The sequence below is a fragment of the Anas platyrhynchos genome, chromosome 2, assembly GCF_047663525.1.
Source record: "Anas platyrhynchos isolate ZD024472 breed Pekin duck chromosome 2, IASCAAS_PekinDuck_T2T, whole genome shotgun sequence".
NCBI lineage: Eukaryota > Metazoa > Chordata > Aves > Anseriformes > Anatidae > Anas > Anas platyrhynchos.
In genome coordinates, this window is record NC_092588.1 from 105,876,435 (window position 1) to 105,893,738 (window position 17,304).

The 17,304-nt window shown below is 37.5% G+C and overlaps 1 protein-coding gene across 11 annotated transcripts in view; it reads right to left on the reverse strand.

Annotated features, from left to right (window-relative positions):
- The window catches only part of TNS3 (tensin 3), a 245,005-nt gene that overhangs the window by 83,542 nt on the left and 144,159 nt on the right, over positions 1 to 17,304 (reverse strand). For 9 of the 11 annotated variants that reach the window (XM_038173696.2, XM_027451289.3, XM_038173699.2 and 6 more), the window contains 4 exons: positions 17,206 to 17,281; positions 12,168 to 12,297; positions 11,143 to 11,208; positions 8,802 to 8,906 (listed from right to left, as the gene is read on the reverse strand). In XM_038173696.2, the coding sequence (XP_038029624.2) occupies positions 8,802 to 8,906; positions 11,143 to 11,208; positions 12,168 to 12,297; positions 17,206 to 17,281 (377 nt within the window). The remainder of the gene's footprint in view (positions 1 to 8,801; positions 8,907 to 11,142; positions 11,209 to 12,167; positions 12,298 to 17,205; positions 17,282 to 17,304) is intronic. The other 2 variants (XM_038173695.2, XM_072033318.1) reach the window with 1 other exon arrangement.

Consider the following 17,304-nt stretch of genomic DNA (forward strand, 5'->3'; position numbering starts at 1 on the left):
GAACCCTTCTTCTAATCTGTTCTTGTTTTCAGACATAAAAACTTTCAAATTTTTTTTTATATATTTATTTTTAATCTTAGCTATAACAAGCCTTCTCTGATAGTTAGCATCGTTTGGGGCTTTTTGTTTTCATTTGAGACAAATTTAACTTAAGCAGAACATACAGATTGTATCTAACAAAATCAGTGTAGGTAAAATGCACCTAATTCCTCATTTCAGACACTGACCTATTGATATGCTTACCATTTGGGTAAAACCAAAAATATTTTTAGAGCACACAGAGCTTGACAAGCCAAGTGAAGCTGGAGCTCAGCTTAGCACTTAAGTAAATATGCAAGACTTTCAAAAAGGTGTTCAGGATGCCTCAAGACATACTCTTAAAGAAAATAAGTCACTTTGAATCAATAAGCTCTTTGAAAGTCCAGCCTTTGACTGCATTTAACTATCATCTGCTAATTGACCTATCTAAAGTGCTATGACTTTTTGTTGTTGTTGTCATTCAATAATTATATAAAAACAAACAAACAAACAAGAAAAACATAAACATGGACATAAGAGATTACAGACCGAAATGATCTTAGTCAATCAAGCACAATCTTAAAAACACCTACATGAACTTGACTCATTCCCTAACATATGGAGGCAAAGAGTATTTAATCCATGTATTTCTATACTGGTTTAATCAATGCTCTAATAAAGGAGGATCAAAGGGAGAATTACAGTGTACCTATTACAGCACAAGTGGAAATGAAAACTTGCAATCCTGTGTTTATATTCAGTATTACTGGCATACAAAACAAATCACTTTATATTAATTTATCTCCAATTTATTGTTGGTGTTTGCATTGGGTTTACATAGCAAGGTTTTGGTAGCCAGGGGCTGCAGGGGTAGCCTCTGTGAAAAGAATCCAGAAGTTGCCCCATGTTAAATAAAGGCCAGTTTCAGCCAGCTCCAACGGGACCTGCCCAGAGCTGAGCCAAGTAAGTGATGCTGTTTGTGCCTCTGTGAAAGTGCATTTAACAAAAGGGAAAAAAAAAATAAAAACTGCTGCAAAACAGCAGCTGGGAGAGTGAGGAGGGAGAAACAGCCTTGTAGACCCCAAGGTCAGCGAAGAAGGAGGGGGAGGAGGTGGCACCAGACCTGAAGTTCCCCTGCGGTCTGTGGAGAGGACCATGGAGCAGGCTGTCCCCCTGCAGCCCGTGGTGTACCACATGGAGCAGATCTCCACGCTGCAGCCCACAGAGGAGACCACAGTGGAGCAGGTGGATGTGGCCTGGAGGAGGCTGCGGCCCATGGAGAGCCCCTGCAGGAGCAGGCCCCGGGCCGGAGCTGCAGCCCGTGGAGAGGAGCCCACTAAGGAGCAGGGGTCTGGGGGGAGCTGCCACCTTTGGGGAACCCATGCTGGAGCAGTTTGCTCCTGAAGGATGAACCCCATGGTAAAGGCCTATACTGGAGAAGTTTGAAGAGCCTGTGGGAAGCCCATGTAGGGACAATTCTGGAAGGGCTGTATCCCATGGGAGGGACCCCACGTGGAGCAGGGGCAGAGAGTAATTGTGAAGGAGCAGCGGAGATGAAGTGTTACAGACTGACTGCAACCCCCATTCTGTGTTCCCCTGCACTGCTCGGAGCGGGGAATATAGAAAAGGGTGGATGGGGGAAAGGTGTTTTTAGTTTGCTTTTAGTTCTCATTGCTTATCTCCCCCTTTCCTTTTGAGTAGGGGGAGTGAGAGAGCGGTTGTGGTGGAGTTCAGCTGCCCAGCTGTGTAAAACCACCACAGTCTCATGATTAAGAATAACCAAATTTAAAATAAGAAATGATAACAGTCCAAAGAAGAACATACAAAATGTTAAGAAATATAAGACATAAGCTTCCTCAAAGAAAAACAATCAAAGGCAAACACTCCAAAGCATTTCAGATTTTGTTTCGAGATGCCAGCATTTTATAGGGCAAATTTTTCTATTTTCTACAAATGTTTTTATTTTGCACTGTTGAACAGGAAAGAGGGAAAATTGTTGTAGGACACTTTGTTATCCCCACCTTCTAACAAATCTCTCGTTGTCTCAAAGAACACTGCATCCAGCTGGTGACTAAAAGATGGAATTACCTTTTATTCACTAACAATTTATTCTTCAGCTTCACTCACCACAAATGGCATCAAACCAGCTGTTTTCTTTGGTAGGCATCTGCATTCCTTTTAAGCTACCACAGCCAAGCAATTTTGCCTCAGCCCTTGAGTTTTGCAATCCTGAAAGGCCCCTCCGGGAAAACACATGTTTAACTGCATGAGAGGGCACCTCCCTATTCAATAGCTATTTACTTTGGGTTGAGAAGGAGAAAAAATGGCGATAAAAGTCAAACACCTCTTCTAGTCACATGACATAGGTGCATACCAGAATGTTGTTTATTGCCTACCTGGTGACACTTCGCAGACACTTTTTTTTCTTAAAAGAAAATTTGTGGGAGCAGGTCAGTGTATAAACTGCTAGAAAATTTCTTATACAACAGTCTAGAGACATAGGAATTTGAATTCATTCTGCCCTACCCTATTTAGCTTGAATTAAAAACATCCTTTTGTTTCCAAAATTGTTTCTTTTCTAATTAGCAAACATTATTAGCTAGCCAAGCCAGTTTGCTAGGAAACAAGCAGCAAGGTTCATAATAGAAAGATGGTTCCAGTCTTGTAAAGACTTGCTGAAAGTCCTGCTCTTGTCATTTTCAGCAATTTGTAACATGTGCTCATGTTCTTTTCTTTCCACAGGCTGTAGAGTTGGCAGACAAAAGACCGCAGTGGGATCTAGCAATCATTAGCAGAAGTGAAATGTCTTAAAATGGAATACTGAAAACGAATTTTGTGCACTTTTGTTGTCAATCGACTGAATTCAGTTAAACAAAACAAATAACATTTTAGACAATTATAACCCCTTTGATGCTATCAGTTTTATTCATCAGTAAAACAAAAAGAAAAAATGCCAACACCTTATCTCATCAAACTGAATAGTAGATATAAATAGCAGTACAGCATCCCAGTCACACACATCCCATGGTCATCACCTTAAAACAGAGTTGTTCCTTCATGGTAGATTCATTCTCCCTAGAATAACCTTAGTGTACTATTAGGATATTGAGAATAAATCTGAGATAAAGCAGCTTTAGACACCGCAAAAGGAACCACAGCAGTCATCTTTCCTTCTAATTACTCATATTCCCTAGCAAAAGGAGTTTCTGCTCTTTGGCAATACATATAATTTTTTTTTTAATGTATCTGATTTTATTTTCAGAACACCTCAAAGCCCAGGCTGTACTGGGATGTTCCTGTAATTTCCACACAAAATAATGGTTCCTATCCAAAAGGGGAGCTGCATTTTCAGCAGATTTTAAGTGTTGGTTTTAACAATATCATCTCTTACCTACTGTATAAATAATCCTGAAAATGTATTAATGTGAACTGGAAAAAAAAGTTCTATTAATACATTTTATTAATGTATTAATCAAGGAGGGGGAAGAAACACTTGACACAATACAGTGAGAACAGTAAGTATAAAGCACATGAAAAGTTTTCCAGGAGGTAGAAGGTGGGAACACTTAATTCCTTCAACATTCCCTTCCCATAAAAATTATTTAATCTTTATTTACCACTACTTTCCCTCTCCCTTTGAATACCTCCAAAAATATCGTAAACAAACTAAATCTCCCAAATTCAATTTAAATATAAAGGAGTGTATATGACCTTTGCAATCAAAATGAAGACACTGAAGTGGGGCTGAAAATATGTGAACTACAAAACTCCTGAAAAACATGATTATCAACTGGAATGAAAACACATTTAAATTTCTTGAAATAATAGAGGGTACATTCACTTGTTACCACAGGTTGTAAATCTCTGTCAATGCAGCAAACGAGAAACCTTCTGTAAATCTACAAATATATACTTTATGGTACTTGCTGCCTTAACACTGCAAAAATAGGAGTACTCAGCACAACCAAAAATCATTTCTGTTCCTACCTGCCCACAGAAGACATTTAAGACTTGATGAGTACCATAACTTTAAAACCACAAGAAAACCAATGACAACTATCTCAGACTTCTACATGGCAAGAGGAAGATGTTTCAGTTCTTGTGGTTTCAAATCTTACAGTCAACTGCAGGGTTTTAAACCCACATAACAGAAGTCTCTGTGCAAATGTACTAGAAGAAGAAGTTTGATACAAACTCAGAATTAAAAAATAATAAAATCTTCAATTTATTATGGAGGACTATTAGTGCAATATATAACAGACAGTTCTCAAGTGATCTAAGAGAAACAGCATTTATGAAACAAAATTCAACTAATTTATTGCTTCCCAATAGTCAAAATTCCTGTACTGTTAAGAATAAGGGATAAAGAACTAATTCCAAAGAGCAAGCTAGCCTGGCCATATCCAATGCGAGCATACTCAACTTTATTATCATCACAGGGTTTACGGTCACTTAAAAAGCAATAGTTTCTGTCTGCAATACTGTATTACACTAATAAAATAAGATAGACTCACAGAATCATTAGGGTTGAAAAAGACCTCCAAGATCATCTGGTCCAACAATCACCCTACCACCAATGTCACCCACTCAACCATAAGCACCCTAAGCACCAGGTCCAATCTTTCCTTGAACACCCCCAGGGACAGTGACTTCACTACTTCTCTGGGCAACCCATTCCAATGCCTGACTGCTCTTTCTGACAAGGAATACTTTGAGTACATATTTCTTTTTTCATGTCCTTTCATCTCTTGTTCTTTTGCTAACAATGCCAAATAAGTGTAGGATTGCAAAGGAGATAAACAGCTTTCTTTTTCACTATTTTTCCATTTTAACACACTGAAAATAGCTTGGAAATAGCTGTTACACACATACCTACAAAGGAAACCATGTGCACTTCAAAGAGTTTGGCTGTAGACTTTCTGGCCACCTTGATTTGGAATTTCAAAACTCTTTTTGAAATGAACAAGGTGTGTAACTGCAATGCAGGAATACTGTCACCTTCATGTTATTGCTACTGAAATTACCATAGAAAACAGGCAGAAGTAAAACTGTGAAGTCCAGTTCCTACAAAAGGCCAGGAGTAATGGAGTAGATCTGAAACAGGCATCCCATGAGACCCGTCCACATTTTAAACGTATCACCACTGTCAGGCAGACTTTCAAATGCACCACATCCTATATCTGAGGTACGAAAGAGTTTCTTTCTATGACTTCACGATTGTAGCTAAAAGATCCACATGCAAAGCTTCTTGACTTTGCTCACTGTCTGGATATGATATTAGCATCTCGTGTTAGTGGTCTCTCACCTGTGGTGAAAACCAGGCTTCAATACAATCTTTTAATGCAAAAGCATGATATTGAACGACTGCCACAAACCATAAAAGAAGTCTGTCCTGTTGTAAGTCCTAAGTAAAGGAAGACCTAAGCAAATTCTGTTTATCTTGAATGGCAAATTAGGTTTACCTTTGGTTTGAATACAGATTTCATCCTTAGGAGAAAACATAGCTGTTCCCTTGTGCATATGTTTTAGCCACTCTTGATCTTTTGCCAAAGCTATGCAGAGACAGATGCTCTGCCTGCAATTCCATTGTTGAGTTCCATAGGTTCACATTTATCCTGCCTCTTAAATGTTTGCTTGAGGAAAGAATATCTGGATACATCTCATGTTTTTATGGTGCATTCTCTAGCTTCTCTAGTGACTTCTCTACAGATGCATAATAAATTTCTCAATATCCATGCCAACATATCATATTGATATTGCATCTCAGGTAATTGAAAATATATCAAGCACACAAATTACCAAAAAAAAAAAAGCCTATTAAGTAGCACATATAACTTCCAAACATCAGGAAAACAAGGTAATTGTACTTTTGAATGGTCTATGTTGAAGTCTCCTATATAAAGTCATTAAGATATGAGCAACATACTGTTCTGTATGTTCCAACAATGTGCTGCCTAAACATTTATCTCTGCTTTCAATTTCCTGTACTGATGTAGCTACTTATAATACAATGCATGAGGATGGGAAGGTCAAATCTGTCTATCCAATGAATCTTAGCAGCTAAAATATTTAACATCAGTTCACTGTTTGCTGACAGTTATGTTTACACAAAGTAGGGGATAAGAAAGGAAGCACATGCCACAGAAACATCCTGAGCACTGCCACACTGCCTCCTAAAAGCACAGGATGAGGCAATTCCGAAATATCAGAAATCAGGCAGGTGGGGCAGAAGGCCAGCCTGGCTGACCAGGGATCTTCTTCTGGAGCTTAGGCATAAAAAGGAATTTGTATGGCTGCTGGAAGCAGGGTCAGGCAACATGAAAAGACTACAGGGTTGCTGTTTGCATTTATATGGAGAAAATTCATGCAGCCAAAGCCCAATTAGAGTTGCAGCTGGCCAGGTCTGTGGGAGACAATAAAAAGGGCTTTTTTTAATACTTAAACACAAAAAGAGAAAACATAGGTCCACTACTTGACGGGGATGATCACCTCACAAACAATATGCAAAGCAGAGACGTTTAATGCCTTCTTTGCCTCCTTCTTCAATGCCAATGATGGGCTTTGGGACCTCTGGTGCCCTGAGCTGGAGGACTATGATTTTGGGAATGATAAACTCCCAGTCAACCCTGAACGTGTGCAGGATTTGTTGCTCCACCTGGATCCATACAAGTCCATGGGGCCAGATGGGATTCATCCTAGGGTACTCAGAGAGCTGACTGACATCATTGCTGGACCTCTCTCAATTATTTTTCAATGGTCTTGGGAATCTTGATAGGTCCCAGTAGACTGGAAGCTGGCAAATGTTGTGCCAATTTTCAAGAAGGGCAAGAAAGAAGACCCTGTTAATTACAGGCCTGTCAGTCTCACCTCAGTGCCTGGTAAAATTATGAAGAAGATGATCCTTGAAGTTATTGAAGCACACCTGGGGGACAATGTAGTCACTGGTCATAGCCAACAGGGGTTCACGAGGTGTAGGTCCTGTTTGACAAATTTCATTTCCTTTTATGATAAGATCAACCATCTAGTTGATCAAGGGAAGCCAACTGATGCAATCTTTTGGGATTTCAGTAAAGCTTTTGATACATTTTCTCATAGGATCCTACTGGAAAAAACGTCCAGCATACAGCTAAGTAAAAACATCACACGATGGGTGAACAATTGGCTGATGGGTAGGGCTCAAACGGTTGTGGTAAATGGGGCCACATCAGGCTGGTGGACAGCCCCCAGGGCTCCATTTTAGGCTGGTTCTTTTCAATGTTTTCATAAACAATTTCGATGTAGGACTAAAACGTGTTTTGAGCAAATTTGCTGATGATACTAAACTGGGATGGATTGTTGATTCTGTTGAGGGTGGAAAGGCCTTGCAGAGAGATCTGGACGGATCAGAGAGCTGGGCAGTCACCAACCACGTGAAGTTTAACAAGAGCAAGTGCTGGGTCCTTCACCTGGGGCTGGTCAACCCTGGCTGCACGTACAGACTGGGGGGAGAGACGCTAGAGACCAGCCTCACAGAGAGGGGTCTGCGGGTTTTGGTTGACAGCAAGCTGAATATGAACCAGCAGTGTGCCCTGGCAGACAGGAGGGCTGCCACCCATGGAGAGGAGCCCACAGCGGTGCAGGAGGTCTGGTGGGAGCTGCTGCACGTGGGGGGCCCATGCTGAAGCAGGCTGTTCCTTAAGGACTGTGTCCCACATATTCAGCCCATGCAGTTCTTCTTCTCCCTTCCAACCCCTACAATTCTGTGATTCTATGATTCAAGAACTGCTGTTTGTGGGAAGCCCACACAGAATCAGTTCAGGAAAGACTGCATCCTGTGGGAGGGGCCCCACACTAGAGTAGGGGAATAGGACAAGGAGGAAGGAGCAGCTGAGACAGTGTTAGGGATTGAGGTAGAAGAGAGTGGATGGAGATGAAATGCTGTTTTTAGTTTGCTTTTAGTTCTCACTGTTCTAGTCTGTTATTATTTGTCAATAAATTACATTAATCTCCCTATGCAAACTCTGTTTTGCCCATGATGGTAATTGGTGAGTGATCTGTCTGTCCCTACCCTTGAGCCCTTTTCCTTCATATTTTCTCCCTCTGTTCGTTTGAAGGAGGGTGTGAGAGAGAGAGGTGTGGAGGAGTTTAGCTAGCCATTGGTGTGAAACCACCATAGTACTTACATGATGACTCCATCCATTAAAATCACAATCACTCCCTCAGGCACAGCATCAGGAAAGCATGCACTCTAAAGTCAGAATATGAAGGCTGCTATTGGAAGCTTTTATCTTCTACATTTACAAGCATATTACAGAAAAAAAAAAAATCTAAAGAAATAAAAGGACACTTCAGAAGTTGGTATATTTATAAGGTGAAATTTGCAAATATGCACATCTTTGCCTATTCATTTATCTATCATTTTACAGACTAATGCACCTCCTGTAACATTCCAGATAATATAGTAAGCACTCAAGGCCACATCATTTTGTTCTTAAAATTCCATATTAGTAGTCAAACTAGAAGCTTTACAATAAAAACTTTTTAAAGCTAGTTTACAAATAAGTAACTCATACCAACCATTTGCAACTCAATCCAATTCAATGTATTAACAAGAATCTCTTTTAAACAGCCTTCTTCTATGGAAGAGTAAAGAGCCACTAGGATTAAAGAGACAGTGGTGGACAGCAACTTAATTCCTCACATCAGTGAGGTGGCAGTAGGTTCAAGTAAATGATAATCTCTTTCCTCCCTTTCAGACACTCTTGCACAGTTGCCAAAGGTTTTGCCTTAACAAAATTACTCACCTTCCCCATCAGGGCTCATATTTTCATAGGAGTCCCAGCGTATCAGCGGGTCTGAGGTATTGTAATCAACTGTCACTCCATGGTCGTTCTGAAGGTGTTCACATCCTAAAAAATTAACATGTGTTTGAGACAAAAATCATATCTGAAATGATATACACACACATATGCATGTGGCCTTCTGATAGAAGTCTGTTCCGGCAAATACAATACCATGTTCTTAGATTGGGAAGAAAGATTATATAAACCAACTAAAAATAGCCTAATTTATGTTTCATTACAGAAGGAACAAGCACAGAATTTTATCTTGAGCTTCTTGTTTATAATGTAGCTCTGATAACTTGTATCAGCCCCAAAACACCATGAACACAGCTGACCACACAGCCCTACAGGAAGACATCATAGAACTCTGTGTCTGTGTCTGGAGAAGCATGTTTTTAACTTGTTTTTAAGAAGTACAGTGTTATATGGATGTTGTGAGGCTTTCAAAACAAGGATAGTTAACATTAAAAGGACAAGAATACTATGGTCCTAAACCTTAGCATGAAGGAAGAGAAAAAGTCACATTTGTCTCAAGCAGATTTAGGAACCTTGTTACTTAAATATTTACATGCCTAATTCTCCTAGCAACTGCATCCTTTCCTAAAACTTGTATCACAAATTGTTATTTTCTAGGATATTGTGTTCAGTTTTGGGCTACCTGATACAAGAAAGACATAAATAGAGTGAAGCAAGGGGCCACCAGGGTAGACTGAAAGACTTGCCCTGGAACGACAGGTTGAGGAACCAGGGCTTCTTCAGCCTGGGGATGAGACGGTTTGGGGTGACCTTACAGCAACACCCCCAAAGGCTACTGAGGAGACAGAGCCAGGTGGGTGCAAGGTGGGAAGATAAGAAGGAACAGACATAAATTAAACATACAGAGTTTCCTTATCTTTAGGAGGAAAAATAGTTCATTATGAGGGCTGTCAGACACTGCCCAGAGTTTGCCCAGAGAGGCTGTGATGTCTCCATCCTTAGAGGTTTTCAAGACTTGGCTGGACATATGCTTTGGCAACCTGGACTGATCTCACAGATGACCTCGGATTCAGCAGGAGGATGGACTAGAGATAACCTGCAGTTATTCTATAATACTTTCAATGTGGAAAAGTCATTTGCAGAAATGGTAAACAAGTATTTCCAAAGTGAAATCTTCTTCCTAGACAGTTAGGAAGACAGCAACTGAAAACTAATTTCCAATTACTTAAAACCTTACATTCAGACAACTTGGAGCCTGCTAAAAAACACAGATCTGATTTGCCCTCTAAGGCAGATTTGAAAAAATTTTGGTAATTTTTCAGCCATGTAAGGTGACCTCTCTTCAAGCATTTACCATCCAGAAATGTTCAGATCCAGCTGTGAGAGTTTATATATAAAGCCATTTTTTTCTTATATGACTTTCCAGCACACTAAGTAAGATCTTCATGTTCAGCTAGATAGAATCCAGCTTCTTATTGGCTGCTACCACAAGTTTTTAAGTGATCAAACTAGTGAAAAAAATGAAAAGGAAAACATGCAATTCACAGGACGCCTAACAGGATTATGTGTGAGACAGACAGTTCAGAATACTTAGTTTTCATTCAGTTTCAGGCTGAATCCATACTTTTGGAAACACTGCAAAATGAGTAAGAACAGATCCATTAACAGATTAAACTGCAATATAAAGCATGATCTTAAGTTCTTCTTGCAGGCAGTAATTATCTATGATCTTAGACATAATAAAACAGAATATATTCTGGAGGCATACAGGATATACCCACAAGCCAACTTCAGAGCAGGCACATCTCCAAGGAAATTGTAACTACATCTCCTTATTCTAAATTATAGACAGTCAAAACTTCACCACTTCAACAAAAATAATCAGTTATAACAACATCCAGAAAAAGTTATGGAAATGACCACTGCTGTCACTTATACTGGGTCAAGCTACCTACACTGTACATGTATACTATGCATGCTTCATACAGACATAAAAATGTTTTCTACTGGTTGTTAGCAACTGTTGTTGTATACCCTTAAAACAAAGTCAGATAACTCCTATGCGGTGTCTTCATTAAATTCTTCACATTTAAACCAAAAACATAAATGTATGTTTACATACATAAATGTACGTAAAATATTACATATTTCAATGCTGAAGTTGAATTTCCTATCTTCTAAAAGACAAGTGGATCAAGAGAGAAAAAAAGTTGTTTTGTTTCGTTGTTTTTTTTTGTTTTCATTTGTTGTTGTTGTTGTTTTTAAGTATACATTTCAATGTGGTTTATATTTAAGCTAAGCATTCTTTTTTCTCCTGTATACTCACCTTGAATTTTCTCTGGGGTTTCTGAAAACACTAATTCCACTTTGCCATAATCAGGGAAACGGTCATCTGAAAATAAAAGCTAACATTTCAACAAGCTATCTCCCAGGAAAACAGTTCCAAGACACTCATAAATCAGAATTGTCTATAGCCATTAACACACGTACTCTTGTCACTCTTCTCACCTGGAATCTAGTGATTTGTTTCTAAAAAAGCCACACACATTCTTTGCCCCATGTGTTCTCCAGAAAGGATCAATTAAGTGTCAGTTGGAGTTCTGTTTACTTCTAAGAAAGTCAAAAACAGAAGAGCTGAACCACCCCTAGTCTGTGGCTATTAAAGGAAGACACACTCAGGAACAAAGTAAAATTGTTCTGTATATTGGCTAAATTGCAATGTTTGACCATAAAGGTTTTGTATAGGCACATGTTGCAGGAAAATACGTTTCATTTTAGTTTGTTAGTAACATAGGGTGTGGAAGTTATAATCCTGCAAATAAACATAAAAATAAAACTGAAATAATCCTTTGGAAAATATAAAGAGTAACTTGAGACATTTTCAAATATTTACGAAAACTTTTCCTCCATTTTTGGATACCTATTCTGAAGCATAATAGAAGTGTTCCACATTCAAGCAGTCCAGGTCACAAAACCAGTACCAGACTTTAAAACTTATCTTCAGTGAAAAGAGAATGCTTCAGCATATTTCCTGCAATCATGAATAACAGAGTCATCATTTTAAGCATGTCTGTTGTTGTTAAAAATATGAGAGGATGAGTTACGGACTATGAAGCAGTATCTGTATTATTTTGACAACTTAACTCACACGAAGAGCTTTTGTTCTCATTAAGGGCTTACGTGTGTTACAGTGCTATGAATTAAAATAACACAAAGTAATCTCCCTCTCCCTGAACAACAGGATGGAAAAAAATCCTTTTGAAAACAGATTCTGAAGACTATCATCATATGCACAAACATACACTTCCACCCACACACATAGAAATCTAACCAATTACAGAAGACAAGTACCTTTGTTGGCATTGTCCAAGTCCTCTTTACTAAACACCAAGCCATGTCCTTGAATAGCTCCAGTGTGAAACTGAAGGCGAAAAATCACATCACGAGTAGCTGACCGGTATTTTTTGTGATAACACTTCAGCTAGAAAGAAAGAAAGTAACATGTTAGAAAGCAATTTTTTGAAAATTGGAACAAATTTATGTGTATGCATTAAGTATCAATAAACCAGACTCAGTGCAATTTAGTGCAGACACCACTGTTGGTGTCAAACAAACAGGATATGCTTTATTCAATCCTTTAAAATTATACAGCCCCAAGGCAAGATAGTTCAGGATGTATAAATATAAATAGTCACTATTTTCATCACTATCAGTAGATTACAATTCAGAATCACAACAGTTGTCATTGCAATGTTGGAATGCTGACTTACATCCATACTTCTTCATGGCACCCACTAAACTAACATAAAGCTAAATTACAGCACAGACATTTCAAAATAACCAGAATACACAGAGATTTTAGAAGCCTTCTCAGAAAGGCTGTAAAATGATTACATTTATTCTCGGACTTTTTTTTAAACCTACTCTAGTGATGATAGGATCTTGTTTCATGTTACTGTTGGAAGTTGGCAGTAGTTTTGAGACCTAGGCTAGAACAAGACAGAACTCTGAAAAAAATGCATTTACTACAAATTTCAATGGCTAAAGGTGAACATAATACAACTACTCTTCAACAGCACCCTCCCTCAGATCACTCCTATGGATATTTCACCCACCTATTCTGAGTCAAATGTTATACATGACCACTAAGAATTCTTACATGAATACATTAAAATTCTGGTAAACTTAGTCACAAGACTGAAAGGGATCTCAGTATTTTATAATAAAGCAAATGTTACTGAAATGCATTAAAAAAAAAATCTCCTTTTTCTAACCCAGACTGAAAAAAAATGTGTTCTAGAAAGAAGATACTGAATAACTGAGGAGCAAACAGTTATTCAAACTGAAGGGAAGTAAAGTAATACACAAAAGATGTAGGTGTTTAAGAGAGATGATTTAGAAAATTTAGAGTAAAACATAGTTATGAAATTCTTCACACTACAGGATTTTAAAAGCCTACATAAGCTTTGCTCTGTATCCTTCCTTACTCTACCCCTCTGATGCCTTAAATTCCAGAATTTCAACAGCACTGACGTGGTGCATACAACTGATACATTTCAGACCATACACCAGTTTAAGATTGTCTGGTTTGTCTTCCTGCTGCCATTCAGAATACCAGACACAAAACCGAAACACAGTGATAACAAGGTTCAGTTCCTCACTCAGACACAGATTTTCAGTGTAACCTCAGACAAGTGCCTCATTTTTCCCATCAATACTTTAGAGAGATTGTGAAGAAAAATCCATTTTGTGATTGTGTAGTAGTGATCTTATACAAAGGCAAGTGGCACATAATACCTATAGCTGTGCACAGAAAAGATGGAAAAAATGAAATGAAGTTTGGAAAGAATTCAGAACTTCTCCACAGTGACGTTCAGGGACAGCCAGAATATCTAACATATCATCTTCATCTAACATGAAGTCAACCAAGCAATGTTTTCAGACAAAAACAAATTCCATTTTTTAAGTATAAATAGTGTAAATACCCAAACACAGTTGGAATGATCACTACAAGCTTCCTGGCATTTATCAATACATTTACAGTATCAACTCTTCAAGTAAGTACCATGAAGAGGTAATTCTTTTTTGCTAATTTGTACTACTGCTTGGTATATTTAACAAGGCTAAAAATGTATGTTTATAGAAGACTCCAGTATGAAACACAAAGCTTGCAGGTTTACAATAAAACACTCTACAATTAGTGTTCATTCAAATTGCGTTCTCTTAATCTAAACAGAAACAGAAGTAAGCTACCAACAGTTCTAATCAGGCACCTTTATGATGAGGATAAGAAACAAACTGTATGTGGCTTTCAGTTTTGAGAAAGCCTTCCAGTCTGACCCCTGCCTTTGGATGATTTGGATGTTTTTACTATTTCAAAAAGCATTTTAATTTTGGTTGGAGTGATATATTCAGATATGGTAAATACAGATATATTCAGATATGGTGAAATTGTGACCCCAGGGAAGATAGTACTCTCTTGCTGTTGCCTTCAAAGAGCTAGGAGATTTCACCTTCAAATTTAACAGCTCCATTATACCACTGCCATGAATGAGACAAATAAAGATAGATTGATGTAGATAAAGGATGCAACAGCAAATAACACTGTACAGATCCCCTGTTTTTTAGTGTTAGTAATGTAATCTGCTTACTACCTTACTACTAAAGAGTGCTTGCTGACATTCTTTCAGGTCTCCAAATTTTGTATTCAACCAAATGCTGAATTTCAGTTGATATGCATATGAAATGAGTTACATTCTACTTTTCTACTCTTCACATAACCAGAAGTCAGCTGCAATAGCTTTGGGTGTGCAAAAACATCTGGTTATCTGATCACCAGTTAAAACCATAGCTGTATAAGCAACAGCTGATTCTACCTGAGATTTTTTTTCAGGTATTCTCTATGCAAACCACATATAAGGGCTGGAAGGTTCTCTATGGAAATAATCATTAGTTTATCTAAACATGAGAATTTGGTGCTGTTTATTTCTTTGTATTTTAAAAGTGAATCTCCTTTAACATAGTGGTAACACTGGGCAAAGTATTTTAAATGTTGCTTTACATTCACTAAAATGAGCAAAGCATAGAAAACCTTGCCTATTGAAGGGATTTATTTCCCTTTTGTCCAACATACCTAACAGCATAATTTCATTAGAACCATAGATATAAGTCAGTCCCTTAAACTGACAAAATTTAAAGCCAAAAAAAACAGCTGGTATGTTTAATTAGAGAATGAATAACCTCCCATTCTCCATTATGCCCAGCAACTCTATGTAAAGGAGAATCACCTTCATAAAGGATTAAAATTACAAGCTTGCAAAGTGAAAAATGAACAGAAGGGGGATTTAAGAGAGCCACTGATGAGAGATATCAGAACTAACCTGGCTCCAACATTTATAATCAGACTGAAAATAACTGTTATAATTCTATTTAATTTTAATATATAAACAAAAAGAAGCTTGAAGAAACATCAGAACTTCTTTAAGGTTATATACATTCCCTCCCAACTTTACATTAAAGCATTATCTTATTCTCATCATTCTTTATTTTAACTCTTTAAACAGTAACATTGTTTTTACAAGTGGATCATACATGACAGTTTCTGAAGATGCAGAAAGCTAAATATCTAAACATGTGACCTCTAGTTTATCAAGACTTTTGGCTTTGCACAGTTGCAGGATTTACCCAGAATCTACTGGTTTTTGCTTAATCACATTTATAAAAATGCTGAAACTGTGTCAGTTCAGATAACTTTCTACTTTCTAATTCACACCAACGGTCTTAAAGAATCCTAATTTAGGATATCCTAAATCATGTATATAGAACTGTTCATTAAAAACTGGCCCCTCTTACCATCACTAACAACGTACATCTAAACTCAGGATGCCAAAAGCATCATTTAGCACTCAGTATACTTAAAAGTCTAAATTTGGATTCTGACTCCATTACCATTTGATGTCATATTCAGAAATTAATACAAACTAGTGTAATATGCTGGGAAATTTATTTCAAACCCATGAAGTTCAGGCAGTTAAATCTTCTGGAATTGGAGGCAAGACATCTTATAGATGTTTCTTTTCCTGAAACCACAAATGGTTTTGCTTAACTGTAGCTAATAAACATTCATGATTAAATAGAAGTCTTTATTTAGGAAATAATATCATGCTGAATAAGATGCTGGCTTGTTCACAAGAATTTCTTCCAGTAAGAGCATGGGATTAATGAAGTTGCCCTCTTTAAAAAGCATTAGTGAAAAGCTCATTTTTCCTTTTAAAAACACTTTTGAGATACAGTGAATTTCTCTTAGACTGAATTCTTTTGTGATATATTCAATTTGCATTTGGCATCAACAGTGCTCTGATGAGTAACAAATATTCCTGAATGTGTAACTGTCCCAAACCTCCAGAATATACCAATTGATACCAGGATATTTTGATTTTTTTTCTCTTCTCCATTTCTCAGTGAAAGCAAAAAAAAAGATCAATGCACTAAATTGAATGGGGAGGGGAAGGAAAAAAAAGGGTAAAGGAAGGGAGGAGGAAAATAAAAATATTATCTCAAAAAAAAAAAAAGAAACAAAAGAAAAAACTAAAAGTCTGATGCCCTGACATAGAGGTCCAACATTTCTTAGTTTAAAAAATAAATAATATAAAAAACATTCTGAAACCTACCAGCAATATAAACACCAAGAATACTCTTTCTGACAATGCACATTCATTGTCTTATTAATTTGACCCTATCCTCTTAGTTTAACAAATTGAAAGGCACATCAACTATCTTTCTTTACTTTCCCTATGCATAACTGCAAATGACAAGCAAGAGAGAAGGCAAAGAGCTTTAAAATGATAGTGCTGCAATTCAACCAGAGTTATACTTTCTACACAGCAAATTACACACAGATTGCTTCCAAATACTGCTTTTACTCATAGAATCAGAAAACTTTTATTTGGTTTTACACCTTCCTGAGTCCCCATATAATTTAAAACTAGTCAGGTATTTTCATAACAGGATATAGTTTCATAATTGCAGATCTTGCCTGCAAAGTTACAGGACAAGGACATTCTAACACTAAGTTACAAATACTCCCCAAGGCAATTTTTATAAAGAAGACAGCAGAACATGAACTACTGCACTTGGTGATGCTACAAAATGGAAATGCTAGGAATAATTGTTTTGGCTCTTTAAAACATTCTAGTCTGAGCTTTATAGGATCTTTCTTTCATATGAAAATCAAGGATGATAAATATATCAACTGAAACCTATTTTATAGCATGTCTACAACTATTTTCTCTTTTTATTTATTTTATTTATTACTAGAATGCAAAAAAAGAAGAGAGACTATAATCCAAAAGGCATAGTACTAGACTTTCATTCCGTACAATTAACTTACCATAATATCACCCTTCAAAAGCTGGGCTGGCTCTATAGCAATGCAGATTCGGCTTTGATTTTCTGGCCCTACGCTACTTAACAGAAGAGAAAAGAAAAT